We start from the raw sequence: 23,247 nt of genomic DNA, 5'->3' as shown, positions 1-23,247 counted from the left end.
TGCATATATTTGTGCACATTGAAACGGAATTAATTAGAAGAAATATCTTTTTAAATATATTTTATTGATTTTTTAAAGAGAGGAAAGGAGAGGTATAGAGGGTTAGAAACATCGATGAAAGAGAAACATCGATCAGCTGCCTCCTGCACACCCTATACTGGGGATATGCCTGCAACCAAGGTACATTGTCCTTGGCTGGAATCGAACCTGGGACCCTTTCATCTACAGGCCAACACTCTATCCCAGTGATGGCAAACCTTTTGAGCTCAGCGTGTCAGCATTTTGAAAAACCCTAACTTTGGTGCCATGTCACATATAGAAATTTTTTGATATTTGCAACCATAGTAAAACAAAGACTTATATTTTTGATATTTATTTTATATATTTAAATGCCATTTAACAAAGAAAAATCAACCAAAAAAAATGAGTTCGCATGTCACCTCTGACAGGCGTTTCATAAGTTCGCCATCATTGCTATCCACTGAGCCAAACCAGCTAGGGCTGAAGACTTAGTCTTAAATGGTTCTGTTTGTAACCAGTGTTCTAAAAATTTCAGAGTGGTTATGAATTTATGAAAACATAATGAGTAATATACTATGTTCAACTATTTTTCAAATTCTTTTTCTAAGAACATTATCAAAGGAGCCAATAAAAAGAAGAAACAATATTTGACAATAGGTGATTCCATATTATCTGAAGAGGAAAGCTATTTAGAGTCAATAATAGCTTTCTTTCTGCTGTGATGCATCAAGGAAAAAGACAAGGAAATGTTTTTTAGGTTTTTAATGTACAGTATACAATGAAAATATTTATAATCATACAGAGATATTAGTTATTTTTGCACATAACCTTTCATTTTAAAAGCACTGTATAGGCCTGGGAAATGGAAGAATGACTCTAAGAACTTATTAGCAGTCATGAATATCAATTTCCTGTCATGTCTATGTTCATAAAATTAAGAAACCATCATATATGAAGTCTGATTTAATATTTTAAAGTATTTAGTATTTGAAGAATAAACCTCATTTAAAAGCAGTCTTCCTCACAGGTAACTTTAATGGGAATGTAATCTGTTACTAATGGACCTAGTAACTTGCTTTGTGAAACAAATAGAATACAGCCCAGATTTCCTGACTCCCAAGTTTGTGTCTGTAGTAAATAAAGGAGTCAGATGAAATGATTTGTGCAGTTATTCTATCGCTAAACTGAAGTGGTTTAAACTGATATGCTCCTAACCCTATTCATCTTTCACCATAGACAGACTTTTCTTTACATTGTTCCTCCTATACACTATTTCTGTCATGGAATGGTCATCGATATTTTAGAAGAAATTCAACCCAATTTTATTCTAACAAAACTTTAAGTATTGGTGTGCTTAATTTCAAATGTGAACATAAAACTTTCCTATGATTTTGAATTCTGTTCTAAGTTTTTATTATTAATTATATTTAAATATTTGCATATCTTAGAAAGCATAAATTGTCTCTGTCGTGGCTCATTAGTTTAGTAGTGCTTTTCTGAAGGTGATTATTTATTCAGTAGTTTTTTGCTAAAATCTATGTATGCGATGTCTGTGTGTACACATGCATGGGAGTGTGCATGGGTCTGTTTATATTTGAGCATTTATTGGGAGTTTACTGCTCTTATGCAGTATGTTTCTGTTGTGGTGCATGGACCCTTTTTTACCCTACAGACAAAGAAGCTTTCTGCAAAGAGAAAATTTTTATTTTTGAATCTTGCAAGAACTTGATACAGGTTGCCACTTCAGTTCCATCCAGTAGGTATTATTCTTAGATTGATGGCCTCTGATAGTCTCAGAGATGCTCTGCAGGCCTCTGTGGGGAAACGCCACCTGCTCTGCCTCGTATAATGGACCTGTCCTTCATCTAACATGAAAGAATGGAAAGTGGATATGACCATTCCAATGAAGGAGGTTCATTCCATCTGCAAAAAATAAATGTTTTTATTTCTACTCAATAAAACATTTATTTCTCTCACTAATAAAAAAACTATTTAAAAAATTTTGTGCCTACAGTATGAAAATGCTAGAAAATTTCAAATTAATTATTGATCAAATTCTCAATGACTACGTTTATTATACAGACATTCTGAGAAATATTTAAAATGCTGCCCCCTTCTTGGTTCTCTCCTTTGGATTTTCATTGTTCAAAATATTTGTAATTTGTGTCCTAAGAGAAGAAATTGGAAGACAGTGAAAGCATAATTGTGCTTGCTAATAGCTTCCCCCCCCCGCCTGGTTTGATGACCTTTCATGCATAAGAAATCCAGAATATACTTGTGGAATTAGGTATTTTATATTGTTGCTATTTCTCATCAACATAGATATTCTGAAATTACATCCACTTTCTTTAGAATAGTGTATTTACTTCTATTCAAACAAATGTGTGTGTGTTTTAATAACCTCACCATGTTTACTACTTCATAAACAACTTGAAATATTAAGTTAAATACCTTTATCTGAATGATGTAGGACATGGGGATAATTTTAAGTGTTTCAATGTTTACTGAAATTTTCTCTTTTCATATGAATGTTTGACTCATGGGGGCACAGTTTCATACGCTACTTTGCTGGGCATGATGACTCCTCTGCTGCTGGTAGTTACTGTTTTGATCAGTCCACTTTTGAATTTAAGCTAAATGTTAGATTAATCCATACATATATTCTAGCACATATCCTGAATTTTATGTAACATTGATTATATTGATTGACATTAGATGTTGGGACAAAGGTAGGAAACACCAACTAATGGGGAAACTAAAATGTAATAGATACTTAGACAATAATGAATATATAAAATCTTTTTCTTTCTCCTCCTTCTGCTCTTCCTCCTTTTCCTCATTCCTCTAAAAATTATTTTTAAATTATTATTTTTCAATCACAACATACATATTTTTAAATTATTATTTTTCAATCACAACATACATATGGCTATGAAATACCACTATTCTAGTTTGATTGGTTTTACTTTCAACATTATTTTGCTTTAGTTATCATTACTACAGGTCAGATTATATTCTATCAACTCTGAAGAAAAAATCCTCCTTAGAAATATAACCTAGTGACGAGATTTCCTCCAGAATGAAGCTTCAATGTTAGAAATATTTATTTTGTGTTAGAATTATCTTCAAGATGAAATGACTATGGATTTAAAAACTAAGCAATAATAACTTGTGTTTATTCATTTTTTTAGTTATAACAGTTTTATATCTTCTGTATGGCAATCCAGACAGATCCAGATAAAAGGAGGATTCAGGCAATGCTTACAGTTGTTAGATTTTCAACCATCTCTCAAGTCTGGTTGACTTATAGTACAACTACAGTTCGCTCTGTCAGATTTACTTTAAGTATAACAAGCTATCATTATATAAACATTTTCATTGGAAATATGTGTCTATTGCAGAGTAAGAAATTCTGGCACCAGAAAATTTTATATTGGCTCTTTCCACTTAACAAACATGAAGTGTATTCTATATCCACTCATGAGAGAGTGAAGGATCTTAAGAGCCTCTGGAAAGGTACATAAAAACAATAAATTTAGAACATTTACTGCTTGACTGTCTAAATTAGAAAATGTAGGTAGCTGCCACCATGGTGGCAGGAAGTATGATTTACCATCCACCTGTTTTGCATTAATCATTAATAACTCAAACTATAATTTTCACTATTGATGCAAATAAGGTAGTAGGGATTCCAAATTATTATAAATTTCTCAAATTAATTTTACCAGGCTCATTTTCTATTAAATTCTAATTTCTATACATATTAGCGTTTGATGCTAGGCAATTTTCCTTATTCTACAATTTGAATGTGTTTCTTTATTTTCCATAGTAAATATTAAAAGTGTAAGAAACTGTTAAAGATAGGTAGAATATACATAATCATAGCGATATTGATTCTGATAATGTTCTTTAAAACTTTGGGACTGCCTGCTTCCTTCTGGAATATTCTGATATTACCAATGAATATATGCCAGGAGCCGTGTGCACGCTGCCATGCGATCAGTCTCCAAAAGGGGAAAAATAGATGTATCTTTAAAAATCACTCTCAGATACTTGGACAAAAACATCTTTCTTAAACCCATCTTCATAGAGGGAATAGTGATTTGATAAAAATGTAAATATAGTATTTGGTATTCGTGACCTACCATGAGCTCACAAATTCCCTTTAGGAAAACCAGTTGACAGTGTAATTACAAATTCAGCCTAACTCCTGATACGACTTCATGGGTCCCTTTTGTTCTCTGTGGTGTGGGAGTGATGACAGTGTGAGTGACATGTCATCATATATGTGTGTCATGAGCAATCTGTCGACTTTGACAGACAAGCCAGCCGTGGACTAAGAGCCGAGGGACATGATGTGGTGCTGATGGTGCCTCTGCCTGGATTGACTGCCTGCCACTCTAGTTTGGCTTTTGTTCCCGTAGTGCATTTATGGCTGTTTCTCAAAGCTCATATTTCCCATTCTAACCTTTGCTTCTAGCACAATAAAAGCCCCTTTAAGGAATTACTTATTAATAAACTAGGCTGCTGGAGTAGATTTTTAAAATAGATATAAATTAGCTTTCTTCTTTAGGATAGTCTGTTGATGCCTTTTTCTGTCTTAGAATATTATGAAATGTCCAGATTCATCAATCCTTAGCCTAACTGCAATGTTAATGAAAAAAAAATCAACTAGAGTAGTTACACTAACTAATTTTTCAAGTGATTATACACAAATCTTGGAGCCTTGTTTAGCCTCTATCTAAACACCATGGTTAATATATTGAAGAATTTCTACTTTAATGCCATATCTTGCATTTATTCAAACTACTCACAGTTTTACATTTATTTTTAAATATTGACTGTAAATGTTCAGAATTAGTTGTAGAAAGATCTGTTCTTTCTCTATGTCCTACTCAAAACTTTTACTGCAGGAATGAAAGAGGACTACAAGTTCTCATCCTGACACAAATGGTCTTGGACACTCGATTCATGGTACAGGCGCCAAGCTAAACAAGGACTGGATAGAACTAAGATTTGTTTTGTTTTTGTTTTTTGTCTTTTTTTTCTGTTGGGAACAGGGTAAGCTGTGGCTTAGTTTACCCTTTGCCTGTGTTAACCGCAACTGAATGATTCTTCTTTGATATTCTTTGTTTTAAAAGCTACTTACTAAACTATGGGGCTATCTCTTTGCTAGACAAAGACGAATGCTCAAAGGATAACGGTGGGTGTCAACATGAATGTGTCAACACGATGGGAAGCTACGTGTGTCAGTGCAGGAATGGATTTGTGCTGCATGAAAATAAACATGACTGCAAGGAAGGTATGAAGGGAGTGTCCTTTTTTAAAAAAAATCTTAATTGTTGGAAGTATTATATATCTCCTTTTCTTCCCCCACTGACCTCCCTCAACCCGCCCCAGCCCCCTGCCCCAAGCCTTCACCACCCTATTATCTATGTCCATGGGTTATGCATATATGTATACTTGTATACATGGTCTTTGGTTGATTAACTCCCACCCACCCACCCTCCCCTGTCTTCCCTCCGAGATTCCACACTCTACTCCATGCTTCTGGATTTCAGGAGTGTTCTTTTCTTGACAGCAGCTAGAATTTTAGGCCGTTTGGGTAAAACACTGCTTCCAGGTAGAGTTCTTTGAATCAGTGAGTGATATCACTTTCGAGAGTTCAGATGTCACACACACACACACACACACACACACACACACACACGCAGTGGTCCCAAGATCCAAGGCGAACTATTGGAAACCTCATATTACCTAAAGAGACTGCACTTCACACATGGGTAGAATTAGAATAACTTTGTATGACAGACATCGTTGCTGCTATGATGCCATCTGGCAGCCAGAAAAGGACCACTTTATCCCCAGGTTTTCATTGGACAGACCTTTTGACAGTCTACATATTTAAGCTGAATTTCTGCTAAAGGCTTTGCATTTGGTTTAGTTTCCCTCCCCAAAATATCTCATATACGTGCTATATGAGTGATGCCACTTTAAATACCAGGAGAGTCAAACTCAGATGCCTACCAGACAAAAAGCATTTGAAAATGGAGATACTGTGCCATTTACATTCAAATAGTATCGTGAAATGACCCTTGTTCCATTCAGTTCTATTCTAATATGGTCATGAGTCAAGAGTTTATTTTTCTCCCCATGTTTTCATTGAGCTATTGACATGACCCAGAATCATAGGCAAGCAACATTTTCACCTCTTTTCCCTTTCATGTGTGAATGCAGAACCCTAGAGATTCTGATATTTGTAACTTGGTAAAGTATCTATGAAATTGACAGGCTAGGGAACAGGCCCAGTCATTTTGCAGATATGGAAGACAATTCAGAGCAAAAAAAAAAGAGAGAGACAGCTTTTGCAGAGTATGCATGTAGCCCAGGGCTCATAGGTAGCAAATAAATGTTCGTTCATTACAGTAAATATTTTTAAGAAAGGATTTTATAGGAAACTTCCTTATAGATAGAAATATATCCAGTATTCAAGTGTATATTTCAACTAAAGGAGAGAGAAATATAAGTACATAATTTGTAAAATGGCTCAATGATCTTAATTAGCTATAAATAATCTTTCTGTTTATAGAAAAAAATTAATTGAAATGTCAAAATCCATTGATTTTTGTTTGTGGCATTGCATTAAATATTTTGCACATACCAAGAGTTGATATCCTTAATTGTCAATATATGCTGCTCGTTTAAAGTCTGAACTTACAGATCCGACCATTTTATATAGCTTATTTTCTTTCAGGCATTTATAAAATTCATTGTAAACACGTAATTTCATGAAAGCAAGGAAACAAACATTGCCTGATTATGCTCAGCAACATGTGTGCCAAAGCACATGACTATGATGACAGACACCGGAGTGATGATTAGTTAGTATTCAGAAAAGTCTTTCAGTAGGATAGTGGGTAAATAAACTGCTTTATTGTTGGTCCAATACTGGGCTAGATTTCTGCACTGATTGATCTTATTGTCACTGGCACAGCTGAATGTGAACAGAAGATCCACAGTCCAAGTGGCCTCATCACCAGTCCCAACTGGCCAGACAAGTACCCAAGCAGGAAGGAATGCACGTGGGAAATCAGTGCCACTCCAGGCCATCGAGTCAAATTAGTAAGTGAGCACGTCACCTTCTTTCATTAAGCCGATTGCCCGTGTCTTCCGTGGCTCACACATGGAAGTAAAATACGCGTTTATTTGATGGAATTGAGTTAGTAAGACAGATGGAACAGATTTTCTTTCTTTTGCTTTCCTACTAACACGAAACAAATCCCTGATTTTCTAAATCAAGGTGATAGTACTGGTACTCATGAACTTCTCATATAGTGATCTTATCCTGGATGCTTTAGAAGGTATTACCAAAGTTACTGCAAAGCAGTCAGCTCTACTTCCTAATGTATTATTGAAAGTGATGTTTTCAAATGGAGAAAATAAAAAAGAAATTAAAAGATCAGCAACACAGCAGTAAGTATTCAGTTAAACACAGCATAGTAAATTCTACTGGCTGTGTCCATTCTATATGCCCTATATACAGAGCATATGTATTTTTAATAATAGAGGTAATTTTCTGTTGTGGTTTATGAAATACTCTTTTTTGCATTATAGTTGCCTCTTTAGACATATACTGATATCCTTAGACTTCTCACACCTTCAAATATGAATGTAATGTTTGTCCTCTCTCCTGTAGTCTTTGAGCCTCACATTCTGTCCTGGTCATCTGATAGTATATATTAAATTTCATTACAGGCTACAGGATATATATGAAGAGTATAATTTAAAAAATAAAATCGTAGGAATATAGAAATTTTAAAAATTTCCTACAATATGCTGTTGTCAAAAGCATGAAGGAATGCCAGCTAGCAAGGCTCAAAGTAATCTAGCAGTTGCCATGAGAAAAGACAAGAAATTGTGTAGAGAATAAGGCTGTCAGTCCATGGTAGCTTACTAGACCAGTCCAGCCATAATGTTAATTTTAAAATTGTTTGAACTCTTTCCTTTAGTGGTTATTTTTGGGGGGCAATAAAGAGGCTGTAGTTCTCTGCAATATTATAACAAAATTCTCTAATGCAGTCACCAATGCATTCATATTCCTGGTATGGAACTCCTTGCAGTCAACATATTTGAAAAATATTAGTGACTTTCCAAACAAAGACATTAATTCATTTCAGCTGGTCTTTGGAAGGATGCTAGATGCTAAGATGACAGCACTGTAGGAACTTGATTGCTTTCCAGTCCTGTCCAAGGTCCTGATTAAAAGGATCACTCTCTGAAGTTATGAGCTGAGATATAGAGGCTGCATTCCTTTCAACAGTGCAGTTAGCTAAAGGAGTTGAGAACATGGATTTTCCCGAAGACTGTTTTCAGTGTGAAATTCAGATTTTGTCTGGTATCAAAGTCCTCCCTGAATAATTTCCTTTTATGTTTTGTGTACAGTATGTCTGTGTAGTGTCACTATTTAAAGACATTTTCATTCATTTTCGATTTTATTTTTTTAAATTATACTCTTCATATATATCCTGTAGCCTGTAATGAAATTTAATATATACTATCAGATGACCAGGACAGAATGTGAGGCTCAAAGACTACAGGAGAGAGGACAAACATTACATTCATATTTGAATTTGTGAGAAGTCTAAGGATATGAAATTCCTTAGGATGAATTCTAGGATGACGATTTTATTTTACTGTCTGCACTTTAAACCATTGACTCCTTATTTTCTGAATTTCATGGTTTCTAAGAAGTCTGTTGTAAATATTAATGTTATTCCCATGAAAGTAATGATTCCTTTTCCTATGGTTGCATTCAAGATTTTCTTTTTATCAGCAGTTGGAATTCAATGTATCTAGGGTTGTGTGTGTGTGTGTGTGTGTGTGTGTGTGTGTGTGTGTAGTAATTTATCCTCAGAATTCTATGAATTTCTTGCATCTGTATTGTGGTGTCTGTCGTGAATTTTTAAAATTTTTCAACCATTATTTGTTCACAAAATTCTTCTGCGCTATTGTCTCTCTTCACCTTTTTGAACTTTAATTACATATAAACGAGGTTGTTTCATTTTACCCCATAACTCGGATGCTCTGTTATTTTTTTGTCATTCTTTCTTAGTGTAAGTTTCAGTAATTTCTGTGAACCTATCTTTAAGTTCTGGGATTATTTCTTCAGTTATCCAAAGTCTACTGATAAACTTGTAAAGGGCATTCTTTATCTTTCTTATTATGTTTTCTATCTCTAGCATTTCCATATGACCCATTATTATACTTCTTACATGTATTAGTCTGCTCAGGCTTCCATGACTAAATAACATAGAATGTCTAAAACAGCAAAAATTTATTTTCTCATAGTTCTGGAAACTAGAAGTTCAAGATCAGGTACTGTCAGTGTTGGCATCTAGGAAGGCCTCTTTTACTGGCCTGTAGATGGTACTTCATTGCTCTATCCTCACATGGCCTTTACACATGGAGAGAGAGAGAGCTCTGTGCCTCTTCATCTTCTTATAAGGTCACTAATGGGATTACAGTCTCACTCTTATGACTTCATTTAACCTTAATTACCTTCCTAATGGACCTCCCTCCAAGTGCAGTCACATTGGGGTTTAGAGTTTTGACATGTGAATTGAGGGGAGGACAATTCATTCCAAAATAAAATCTCCTTGCTGAAATTTCCCATCTATTTTTGCATGTTGTCTGCATTTTCATTAGAATCTTTAACAAATTAATCATAGTTACTTTAAATTCTGTTGGATACTTTAAACAAAAGGGTCATGTTTGAGTCTGTTCTGTTATTTTATGTCTTAACATTGATATTTTCTTCTTGCCTTTCTGTGTGTCATGTAATTTTTTATTAAACACCAAGACAGTATGTATATAATAGTAGAGACTTTATGTCTGGAAGTAGACACATCTCTTCTGTTAGGCTATTAATGTATGTGCATATATGGGAGGGGGTGTTGTTGAGTGAATCTAGTCAATTAAGCTGGGTTTGGTTTTTCTTGTTCCTATGATTATCTTCAATGTAACATTGGCTTCAAATTCATTTTTCTTAGATGGGAAGTTGAGATTTAAGAGGTATTTTATCAATGTTTGTCTTTCATCTTTAGCTTCCCCATTTATATTCACCATGAACTATGTCCCTCTCCACACTTTTTTCCTTTTTCAGCGGTAGACTGAATTTGCTCATTACTTGGTGCTTGCTAGTCTGGTAGTGAGGGCTGGGGATTCTTTATTGTCTTAGCTCAGCCTCTTCTTTAGACAGGCTCTGTGTTTTTAGGTCTGAGGGCTTGCCCTTCTCAGTGGTCCTATTTTTTGTCTCCGTGACAACCAAACTCCACCTTATGGCTCTAGTTGGTCTTCCATGGGAGAGTTTCTTTGCCCTCTCACAGTTGTAGTAGACCTCTGATGTTATTGGGGTAGGAACCTGTGCCCAGAACTTCCCCAGGGGCAGAAGTGTTTTGTTTTTTGAACACCTTTCCTTTGGCTACGCTAGGTCTATACCTTTGCCCTGGTGGTGATAGGGTTTTCTGCTCCACCCCCGGAGGCTTAGGGCTTTGTTTCTCAGAAAGAGTTGCAACAGGGCTTCATGCTCACAGCAGTGACCTATTCCCTTTTCCAAGCCTGTAACACCAAGGAGTGCACTTGGCCATCTCCTGCTCTGCCTACAATCTTTCTCATGAACAGGAGATTGAGGTCATGGAGAAGAGTCTCTCAGTGGTTGCAAACTCCCCGTGTCTACAGCTCCCAGGAGTTTTATACTCTTACCCTCTTCACACCTGATCTTTACCAATCCATTAAAAATTGTAGCTGAATGCTTCTTACCTAGTTATATGGCACCCAGCATTCCTTTCTTCTGTAGTCTGTCACTGTGAGCAGATGTTTATGTCTCATCTCTCCTTGGATGGGCCTGAGAGTCAGTGGATTTGATACTACTTGGTTGACCGGTGACTACAGTTCTTGGATGTGTTCAGCAAAGTTGTGATTTTTTTAGTTTATATAGTTTTTTTCTATTAGAGTAAAGGCAATACTATTTCCAGCTTTCTATAGCCACAGGGAGATAGAATTCCTGATGTACCTCAATTGGCCATACTTTATTCATTCTCAGTTGTATGTTTTCCAACTTATTGAGCATCCCTTCCAACTCTAAGTCTGTTCTTTCTACCTCACAGGCTTTAGTTTTCATGCAAGTATTTTCTCGAGGGCCAGGGCTTAGAGCATGTCTGTCCAACAATGGTCATGCTTACATTGTCCTAAGGAGGTGATTTTCAGAAGGAAAAGAAGAGCTTTAATGCAAATATGGATCTTTGCTTTAACTGTTAGATTTTGTGATCTTAGTAGAAGTAGTTATAGTCTAAACCAGGTTTTCTCAAATATTGGCATGCATCAGAATTATCTAGAAGACTTGTTAAAACACTTTTGCCACCTCAAGTTTCTGAATAATAACATAATATTGATTACACTCTACCCCCTCCCCCCATTAATCACATTCCTATAAAACATGACTCTCAGAATCAGGATCAGTAAATAAGAAAGTAGTCCCAGGCAGTTGAGGTGTCTTGGCAAAGTTTATAAAGCTAGTAGGCCTATCAACACCTTAGAGCCTAGGCATTCTGTCTCTTCATTTAATATATTTTTAATTATAGCATCCTGCATCAGAGAAGAAAGAAATCCATAATTGCTATGTATATGCACATATGTAATAATTTAAATGGAAAACAATCATGTTAGTAAGACAAACTTACAGTGATTGACCAAATACATATACAAGAGAAACATGGAGGGATTAGAAACATATATTTGGAACTCAAAGAGACTTGGGTCTAGATCATAGCACTTCTACTTACTAGCCATGTCATCTTGGGAAGATACTTATCCTTTAAAGCCTTGATTTCTTCATCTACAAGTTGGACCTACTGCTCATGAATTTCATATGTATTAAATGAATTTGCGTATAAAATATTTGGCATAATGCTTTATTGAATTATAATAAATATTGATGTATGATAACCAAATACAAATCATAATTATGATAATGATTAATAATTCAACCATGATCAAGGTTTTGTGTAGCCTATGAATTTCATTTTAAATTCTAACAATTAAAAATGTAGCTAATGATTACTTGCCAGAAAACTCTTTCTTTAAATGGCCAGATAGTGAATATTATAGACTGTAGATTGTGTCATCTATGTTGCAACAATTTAATTCTGTGAAAGCAGCCCTAGTCAATCCACAAATGAATGGACGTGGTTGCGTTCTAGTAAAAGTTTAATTACAAAAACAGGTCACAGGCCGTATTTGCTCTGTGGGATTTAGTTCATTGACTCAAGCTAAGGAGGTCAGGGGTAAAGCAGTTTGAAATCATGTCATCATAAGTGTTTGTGCTCATTTTCCTGAAAAGCAGAGTGAAAACATTTGGACGTACTTTCTATGACAGGTAGATTAATTCTCCCCAAACCCCCAAAAATGTCCCTGTCCTAATCCCCAGACCTGTACATGTGTTACCGTACATGGCAAAAGGGCTATGGTTAAACGAAGGATCTTGAAATGGAGCGATTATCCTGGAACATCTGAGTGGACTCTATGGAGTCATAAGTGTCCTGAGAGGGAGGCAGGTGGTCAGAGAAGAGAAATGATGTTATTCTGCTGGTTTTGAAGATGGAGGCCGTGGGCATGAGCCCAGGAGTGAGGGCAGCCTTTAGAAATTGAAAATATGCGAGGAAACAGATTCTCACTAGGACCGCTAAAAGTACTACGTGCTGCCCACCCATTTTTGTAGACTATTGACCTACAAAGTCCTAGGACAATAAATTTGTGTTGTTTTAAGCCACTAAGTTTGTGGCCCTTTGCTACAGCAACAATAGGAAATTACTGCATTTTCCTTCTTTTTAGTGTGTGTGCAGGCACGTGTTTAACCATGAGATACTTACTGTGTGGTAATAGCTACAAAGTGGAAGGAACCTTGGTTGAAAGGGATAAAGTCCTGAATGAATAAGATGAAGGATCTATTATTTCTGCCTTCATCCTGTTTTAGTTTTATGAGACTAAACTGCTCATCACATTTTGGGGGACCTTTTCCATTATGTTGAATTACTCTTCATTAAAGACAGCCCTGGCCAGTTTGGCTCAGTGGATAGAGAGGCGGCTCATGGAGTGAAGGGTCCCAGGTTTGATTTCAGTCAAGGATACAGTACCTAGGTTGCAGGCTTGATCCCCAGACCTGTCCAGGCATGAGTGGGAGGCAATCAATTGATGTGTCTCTCTCACATTGATGTTTCTCTCTCTGTCTCTCCCCCTCCCTTCCATTCTCTCTAAAAATCAATGGGGGGAAAATATCCTCAGGTGAGGATTAACAAAACCAAAACAAACAAAACTGAAACAAAATTCCAGGCAATGGAGCATACAGTAATTAATTTTATTCTCTGCATCATAGCCTAGAGTTCTGCTAAGTTCCGTAGTTGTTATTTATAGCTTCATATATGGGATATTTTTAGAAAACAAAACACCCGCACATGTCATATAATTCTCTACCATAAATCCATAAAGAGTATATTTAATCAAAGTTATAGAGGGCTCACAGAAAAAAAAGCTCTTATATTAGAAGACTGGGGTTTGTATTCCACTGTACCATTTTTTTCCAGTGGCCTCTAATTCTTCCAATATCTTGTGGGAAACCAAGTGACAGTTCTTACCCCAAACAGGAAAAGGCAAAAGATGGCTTGGGACTAGGGAGCTAGGGAGCTCTGAATCTTATTTCACAGCTGCTTAAATTGCATCAGTCTCTTTAATTCTCTTAAATGGTCACCCTGGCTAAATTTTATATCCGCATTCAGCGCTATCATTTTATTATCTTGTCCTTTGTGGATACATGTAGTGACTCTGAATGGCCTTATCCTTTAGCCAGTGCCTGTATTTTCAATAAAAGCACCTCCACAGATGTTCATATGAGGGGCCTGCATATGCAAGCCTGGCTGGTGGCCAGCTAGGTAGATTAGGCTTTCTTGGGTGTTCCAGAAACACACAGTTATTCTTTCCACAGCCTAAAATGAGAGTTCGATTTTATTTCCTTTGAATGGGACTCCTTAATCTCCTAGTTTATCTTATGGGAAATACATTAAGATTCCTGATGAGAGCTCACGGTTATTCACTCTTTCTTGGTCTTTCTAAAACCTAGATTAGTACACTTAAAACCATAGAACTATAATCATGGAATGAGTAAGGTTTAAATTTGAATACCAAAATGTCTGTAAAGTAGTAGTGTAAATGCTTAATAAAAATATTTTTAAAATCCCACAAAAGAAGGTAGTGTTGCAGCAAAATTCAGAGTTCCTTACAGCTCCATACATCAGCTTTGCCAGCTGTCCTGTCTTCATTGTGAAGGTGCAGGACCTGTGGGTTATCTAAGTGTCGTTGTGGGGCATTGTTGTAACATTGGTTCCTGGTGGCTGGAAATATTCACGTTCTGCATTACTTAGATATAATAGCGATTCATATCTCAGAGTGTGTCATAGCATAAAGCAATAAACGGCATCTCACTTTATCTTTGGAAACTCTTGAGTATTTTTAAAGATTTCTGATTCCCCATGGGCTCCCATAATACTTTTCTATGGCCTAGAAGTATTTTGTATTGAGGCAAAGTCACTATGCATGGAGGTCCCTCTATGTGGATGTCTCGGTGATATTTGGGGCCAGATTAATGAGACCTCAGTGTGTGAGTTAGTCATGCTTTGCTTGTGTGTGGCAGAGCATTTAGGTTAGGCTGACTGCTGGAAAAGGACCACCCAATCTTTGCAGTTGACCTAACAAGCTGCCACCAATTCCAAGAGGAAAATTCATTAATACCTTAATGAATGAGAGTTGTTTGCATTGCCTGAAAATATGTCACTACAGAATCTTTGCCTAATTTGACTCTTAGAGGGTCAGTCTGATTCCATTAGTAATTTGATAAAAAGCCGGAGCCAGTTGGCTCCAGACCAGGTGTCAGCGTGCCCCCAGCCCACCAGCTCAATGCCACGCTGTGTAATGTTGCTGTGCTCGGTAAAACAGATGTTATGATTTACTCCAGACATCCTGCATTTCATTAAGGAGTGAAGTAGTCAGTTATCTCATTCAGTTAGTTTTCAATGGACCAGTCAATGGACTGAACATGTGTGGTCTGTAAAATCTGATCCCAGGTTTAGCTTTTACTTAGAGTATATGCTTTAGAATGCCATTGCCCCCATCACTCTTACCATTTTCTCTTCTACACAGTGTGTCTCTCTGCTCTTTATATTTATAGATGAATTATTCTAAATCACATTCCCAAGGGACAATTACTTGTCATTATTTTCAGATATCAGTATTTTTCTTCTTGAAATACTATTGATCTTATAATTCAGAAGCTTGACATAATATTTAATAAGTTTATCTGGTGCAGTTAAGCCAATTTTCTCTCATTGGTTTTTTTTTTAAGGTTACAGACTGATAGTAAGACTGTGAATGTGTGCTCAAGGATGAGAGACGCTAACAGAGTACCATCTCCTGAGAGACAGCAAAGCAGCCTCTTTGGTCTGCCACTCCCAGAGTATTTCCACTCATGGTTTTGGCCATAAACATGGGATAGGTGGGTAGGCAAATGAATGGGCAGACTTACCCATTTAGCCAACCATCCATTTAGGTTCTTCTATATCTCATGTCTACTCTATGCCAATAGATAATAGATAATAATAAATGACAAACTCCTTCAGGGACTGCCTACTTTGAATATCGTGTTTCAGGATAAACTGTTCACTATATTTTTCCACACCACTTTTTTTGTTTCCAGTGCAATTCTTTTTTTTTTAATATGTTTTTATTGATTTCGGAGAGGAAGGGAGAGAGAGACAGAGATAGAAACATCAGTGATGAGAATCATTGATTGGCAGCCTCCTGCACGCCTCCTACTGGGGATTGAGCCTCATTCTCTAATGCATTTTAATTTACTCTTTTTAAAAATTAGAATTCAGTGGAATGACACATGAAAGATCAGCCCTCTTTCTTTTATTTCTTAAGTACCTTTCATTCCTTTCTCCTGCACCCTAATTAATATAAGTGGCTTCTTTCATTTTTTCTCTTCCTCCCCCCAAAGTCAGAAGAGAGCGTAGACAGTGGTGCGGTATGGAACTGTGGCCAGCACTGAGGGAGAACTCTTCTTAGTCACTTTTTCTTTAAAAACTATAAGATGTATGTCAGTTAAACTGAGCAGTATGATTACTTCACAAAATTGCATTAAAGAAAACATGTATGTGAAAGATCAGTCGGGAGCCAAAAACCAGGTATTACAGGCTTTATTAGGAGAAAGACCTGCTGGGCTGTCTCACAACGGGAGAGCAGCGGCCCTGACAGAGGTGAGCGCTCCTTTTGCGGGGAGGAATGAGGAAAGAACGGGGGCTTAGGGTACTCGGCGTGCGCTGAGAGGTGATTCAATGTAGAGTCCATATAAGGTACAGAATTGGGCCTCCTGGCATTTCCGGGCTGCAGGCCGTGTCATGATTACCATTACTCTGCCCGCCATTTCGGGGAAGAGATCTATCAGCATATAAAAAGCTTATGTGCAAATATTTTATGCTTCAGGGATTATAACAAAATTAATGAATTTTCAGGTATATTTTATATTTTCTCAGGTTTCTTTTATTTTTTAGCTTTGCTCTAGAGCAGTGATGGCGAACCTTTGGAGCTCGGCGTGTCAGCATTGTGAAAAACCCTAACTTAACTCTGGTGCCGTGTCACATATAGAAATTTTTTGATATTTGCAACCATAGTATAAAAAAGATTTATATTTTTGAATTTATTTTACATATTTAAATGCAATTTAACAAAGAAAAATCAACCAAAAAAATGAGTTTGGTGTCGCCTCTGACACGCGTGTCATAGGTTCGTCATCACTGCTCTATAGACTTAAATAGTAGTGATAGCTTATTTTTTTCAAATGTGTGATGGTTTGCAGGGGAGGAGCCTTATTTGGTAATTGTGAATAACCTGGAATACCTGGAATCATTAATAGTTTGGACAATGTTATTTTCAGTCTATCTTCATTACACTTTTCTTTGCAATAGTTAATGTATTATATATATTTATACTAGAGGCTTGGTGCATGAAATTCATGCACTCAGGGGAGTCGCTCAGCCTGGCCTGCACCTTCTCACAGTCTGGGAGCCCTTGGAGGATGTCTGACTGACGGGAGCGGGGGGAGCGGGCCTAAGCCATCAGTTGGACATCTTTAGTGCTGCTGTGGAGGCAGGAGAGGCTCCCGTCACTGCTGATGTGCACACCAGCCAGGAGCCTGGCTCAGGGCTTTTAGCTGAGTGGCACTACCCCTGTGGGAGCACACTGACCACCAGGGGGAAGCTCCTGCATTGAGCGTCTGCCCCTGGTGGTCAGTGTGCATCATAGCGGCCTGCATTCCACTGTTCGGTCAATTTGCATATTAGCGTTTTATTACATAGGATTTAATGAATTTTTATTTTAAGAATTTGCAAAGACCTGCACATAAAAATAAACACACAGGTAAATTAGAATGATTTTTAAATGGCAAAGCACACTAAACTTTGTAAGATTCCAAATATAAAATAAGTTTACCATTTGTCTGAATAGTAAATTTTAAAAGTTTAGCCTAAATTTATATTAGTTTCTAAAAATGTGGGTTGTAAAATCTAAATAAAGAAATATAGAGTGAAAATTTTCTTTGTTTTCGTTATTCTATTAAGATTTACTGCATTTCATTTTTGTCAAAATATGATAATTACTTTGTGTATTTTTCTTCTTGGTTTAGGTGCCTGAAAGTAGGATGATGTCCAATAGTTTATGATCATCAAAACCAGAAAGAATCAATTTTTAATATAATGGTTTAAAACTTTCTGATACATTCATAAAATATTTGGAATTAAATTTGGAATAAAATATTACTGTGTTCTAATTTGTATAAATACTAAATACTGGTGTGGGTTTAATTGCAATAGTACAATTAGTTATAATAGTCAAATAGTAGACTTTCATATGGGGTTATTACATTTTTTTTTTCATTTTGTTTTCCAGATATTTTACATTTTATTGATTTTATAGCCCTTTCAATAATGTGCTATACGTATCAAATCATTTGCATGGCCTGAACATATTTAATTGATTCGTATTTCTGCTTCAAAACCCAGAAGCCCCTTTTAATAATAAGTGACTCCCTTCCTTCTTTCCTTCCTACATTCCTTTCTTTCTTTCTTTAAACAGGCCTTTAGTGAGTTTGAGATAGAGCAGCATCAAGAATGTGCTTACGATCACTTGGAAGTATTTGATGGAGAAACAGAAAAATCACCAATTCTTGGACGACTATGTGGCAACAAGATCCCAGAGCCCCTAGTGGCTACTGGAAATAAAATGTTTGTTCGGTTTGTTTCTGACGCATCTGTTCAAAGAAGAGGCTTTCAAGCTTCACATTCTACAGGTCAGCAAATGAGGGCCCTGCTTCTCTTTCCTGACTAAGGGCCAGCTTTTCTTCCTGTGAATGCAGTGGGTCCCATAACAGGACCCACAACAGAGTAAATCTCACTGACGCACTGTCTAGAGCAGTGGTTCTCAACCTTCCTACTGCCGCGACCCTTTAATACAGTTCCTCATGTTGTGGTGACCCCCAACCATAAAATTATTTTCGTTGCTATGTCATAACTGTAATTTTGCTACTGTTATGAATCGTAATGTAAATATCTGATATGCAGGATGTATTTTCATTGTTACAAATTGAACATAATTAAAGCATAGTGATTAATCACAAAAACAATATGTAATTATATATGTGTTTTCCAATAGTCTTAGGCGACCCCTGTGAAAGGGTCGTTCGACCCCCAAAGGGATTGCGACCCACAGGTTGAGAATCGCTGGTCTAGAACCATGCAGCATCCGACCTAACTAGCTTTTGTCATTGATGAACATTTAGGAAGAAACCTAATAGTTTGGTCTGATTCATATTCAAATGCAGTATGATCAAGTTGAACTGCATATTTCTAAATATTTCTATAATGTATTATTAACTGTAACAATTTGATTTATATGCCATATTTAACAGATAGAAAATTTATAGTTTGGTATTCAAAAATTATGTGTTCTCTAATCCCTACTAGTTAGTTAGTTTTCGCATTAATTCATTTTTTAATCAAATTTGGGGATCATCTCTGTTTTATAGAACCTTATTTGTTTCCCTTATATTTGGCATGAAACACAGAAGTTCTGTAAACCTAATCACTAATATGATTTACACATTACAGCTGTTCTACAAGTCTTTAAGAAATAAACTATAACTTATAAAAATATGGATAATTTTAGGCAAACATGTAGAATAGTATTTTTATATCTTGGATCCAATTTAATAATATATTCCATAAATATCTAGGAAATGTCATTTTTTAAGTCTTTTAAAAAAGAAATCAGTTAATTGCAGATGTTTACTAAAGTCATTTAGCTTATAGTGACATCTAGTGGCATTAACTATGTCTAAACTATTGAGACACGGGAGAAATCTATCTTGGTATAGAATAGTATAAAATGTCTACATCAACGATTTTCAACCTTTTTCATCTCATGGCACATATAAACTAATTAATAAATTCGGCAGTGCACCAAAAATATATTTTTGCAAACCTGACAAAAAAAATAGATATAATTTTAATTCCTTCACACTGAACAGCTATTGTGTTGGCTGTTGTCATATTTTTATTTGACAATCTAAGGCAAAAAAAGTCAGTGCCCTTGACTAAATAGTCAAGTATTGCATGTTTTAAATATTCTTGCAGCCCACCAGTTTAAAATTACTGGCCTGCATACTTATGAAACAATTTTAGTGCAGTAATTTTTGTCACAGTTTCATGCTGATTGCTTTTATCTTTTTGTTTCATTTTGTTTTAGAAATTTGAATTTTAATTATTTTATTGTCCAATATTATTTTTCACTCTCGTGTATTTTATTATAAGCATTAGATTTACATTGAAGGCTGTGAGAATGTGGATATTAATTGTCAGGATATTTATCTGATTCGTAGTAGTAATAATAAGATTGATATGTAATATAAAGTAATAATTTTTTTGATTCATATAAATATTTTGGTTTAAGAAAATTCTTTCATGGACCATAAATTTCATATTAATGAAGGATTTTCCATACATTTGACATTTACTTTTAAATATTTTTCTGATAACTTGTCATGTGTTGAAGGAATTTGGAATCCCATTACTCTGTCAGTATTTTTCTAACAGTAGAGAGGTCATGGAATATGAAATTCTGGCTATCACAAATTCCAAGAATGCAGTGTGAAAACATGCTTTCAAAACTTTCAAAATAGTTGATGATATAGTATTTTAAATTATCTGAGTATAAATTCCTTTTTTTTAGCTTGGTAAAAATTTTCTTTAATAGGGAAACTTCTCTTTGTACTTGTCGTAAATGGAAAGTAAAGATTATGTTGGTACATCTGAGCTCTTGGTCCAACTATGCCATCACCTACCTGGGAACTTGGGAAAAGATACTGTCTTTGGATCTCAGTTTCTTCATCTGTAGAATAATAATTTCAAAGTTTCTTACAGCTACAAACTCCATGACACCTTAATGTGCCCGGCATCTGCTCATGGAGTCTATTTGCAGTGTTTATATTCCCATTAAGAATCTATTAGTAAGGGGAAGAGATCAACCAAAGGACTTGTTTGCATGCATATAAGCCTAACCAGTGGACACAGACACCAGGGAGGTGAGGGCATGAGTGGGGGAATGGGGTGCGGGGCAATGGAGGGATAAGATCACATATGTAATACCTTAATCAATAAAGAAATTAAATAATACATACATAAATCAATAGATATCTTTTAAGAGAAAAGTAAAAAAAAAGAATATATTGGTAGAATCTAATTCTCTACTTTGGGGGGGGGGGATTTTAAAAGATCTCTGTTATTAAAAGTATTACATAGGTCCTCCTAACCTCTTCCAGTCCGCTCCCATCCACCCCCCTCAGGTCCTCACCACCCCATTGTCCCTGTCCAGAGGTTATGCATATATGCATACAAGTTCCTTGGTTGATCTCTGCCCACCACCCTCCCCTGCATTACCTCTGAGGCTAAACAGTCTGTTCATGCTTCTAATTAAAGTTGATATTCAATATTAATTTCAGGTGTATCACATAGTGATTAGACATTTATATAACTTACAAAATGACACTCCCAATAAATCTGGTACCCAGCACTTGAGACACATACATATGCTTTACAAACATTGAATGCTCAAAAGAGCTATATGATATAGATATTATTTTTATTTTTTTCAGAGGAAGACATTGGAAATCTAGAGAAGTTATTAATTTTCAAAGAATTCTAAAATTACATTAAAGCATGGATTTTATCCTAATTGTGTCCCAAAGTTTATGTACTTTCACTGTATATTTTCTCCTAATGTACAAATTTTGGATTAGAAAGGAAACTGTTAAAAAATGGATCACTATTATTTTAAGCAATAGATAAAGATTGCATGCTTCCTTATTTAAGTTTTAAAACATTCCCTCAGTCCAAGAAAAATCTAGTCTCGTTTTTTTCCCTATGCAGTTTGCACCCATTCATAAACCCATGAGAACAATCTCAATCTCCTTTTGTTAAGCAAAATGTGCCTTGGATATTGTCTAATCCAGCACGGTCATCTCAGAAATGAGGATTCTGAGGTGACTAAAATGTAGATGACAACCACATAACAAAAAATAACAGTTAGAATTAGAGTTCTGGCCTTCCAACTTTTTATCATTTGCTCTTATCAAAAATTATAGGTTTTTTTCTTTATGTATAATTCTTTGCCCTCATTTAACCAGCTTTCTTGGAATTTTCTGGACAGGTTTATTTTATACTGCTACTTTCTAGCAGCCACCTCTTTTGAAATATTCTTATGTTCTGCCTACTATGTATTTTTCCCCAGAGCTTTCTTTTTAACAAGTTTTTTCTATTCTGTAGTTTTTCATCAAATATTTATGGAGCACAAGCTTTAGATAGATATGTAAGGTATTAGTAATTTATGAGGGAAAATTAGGAATTCAAAGGAAATTATAGGAAAATAAGAGTTTTCACCTGTGAACTGCTTACAGTATGATAAATTAAACTGATTTTCAGACGTTTCTGAACTTCTGATTTAGGGCAGTTTCTACTAAAAAGACAGCCAAATCCAGTACTACATTTGTCCACTGTTTTGCTACATTTATAAAGTGCTTATGCATGATTTACAGCCTTCTAGAATACATTTGGCTATTATCAATGGACCCTGAAGTATGCATTTTAATTTGCTTCCCTAAATTTATATTTCTCTATATAATTTCAATGTTATCCACAAGAAAATCTTCTAACATTATGAATTTTGAAACCAGGTGATTAGAAATATGCTTTAATATAGCTTTATGGCTACTTTTCCTCAAGTAATACTGTCCAAATCCACTGGAAATGGACTTTATTGGAGAATTGTGTTTCCCCCTGACAGTAGATCTGGTTTCTTGTAGGTCCAATTTTATTTTAATTAGGTAGCAATGTTATTGTTACAGTTTTAAATAAATGAATTGTAAGGAACAAATCTTTCCAATAAAAAGAAAAATCCGGTGTATTCGCTCAGAGGATATAGGTATAATACAGGAAAAAAGGAGAATTGTGGAGAGAAAGTAATGTTTTAAAACATGGCATGGTCTGGTGGGACTTTTCTGTAGCACCAATCATCACACTTTCAATGCCATTTAAAAATCAAATGATACATTATTATGCTTCTTAGAAAGGAAATTATTTTGATCCAACTCAATTAAAGTAGAATGCCTACCACTAAAAGCACTTATAGGTCAAATTACAGGACCTCTCCCGGAATTTAATACTTTTTCAGGAAATGAACAAACTTGTCTTTCCAAATTAAAATGAAGGCCACCCCTGGGCTTCTCTTCCCTTCTTCTACCTTTCTTACTGAGCTTCATTTTCCATTTCCCAGAATTCTGTAGAAGACGCTCTGGGAGCTTGCAGAGTGTTTTCGATGGATTTGAAGATGGTATTGCTGACATGCTAAACTACTCTGTTTATATTTTGCTGACTTGGTAAATGAATAGGGATATTTGCAGGAAGTGTGTTTACTCTATTTAAATATCTTCTTTTAAAGGGATCATGTAAAATGAACTATTGAACATATTTCAAAAGCCACTCATAAGCAATTGCCCCACGCTGGCTATTTCCTGCT

The 23,247-nt window shown here is 35.7% G+C and overlaps 1 protein-coding gene across 1 annotated transcript in view; it reads left to right on the top strand.

Annotated features, from left to right (window-relative positions):
• The window catches only part of TLL1 (tolloid like 1), a 185,106-nt gene that overhangs the window by 132,576 nt on the left and 29,283 nt on the right, over positions 1-23,247 (top strand). The window contains exons 17-19 of the mRNA XM_015567762.1: positions 5,198-5,323; positions 7,016-7,143; positions 18,256-18,469. Of these exons, the coding sequence (XP_015423248.1) occupies positions 5,198-5,323; positions 7,016-7,143; positions 18,256-18,469 (468 nt within the window). The remainder of the gene's footprint in view (positions 1-5,197; positions 5,324-7,015; positions 7,144-18,255; positions 18,470-23,247) is intronic.

This window comes from Myotis davidii, unplaced genomic scaffold (genome assembly GCF_000327345.1).
Source record: "Myotis davidii unplaced genomic scaffold, ASM32734v1 scaffold1324, whole genome shotgun sequence".
Taxonomy (NCBI): domain Eukaryota; kingdom Metazoa; phylum Chordata; class Mammalia; order Chiroptera; family Vespertilionidae; genus Myotis; species Myotis davidii.
The sequence above is the reverse complement of the archived record's forward strand: the minus strand, read 5'-3'. Positions and strand labels throughout refer to the sequence as shown.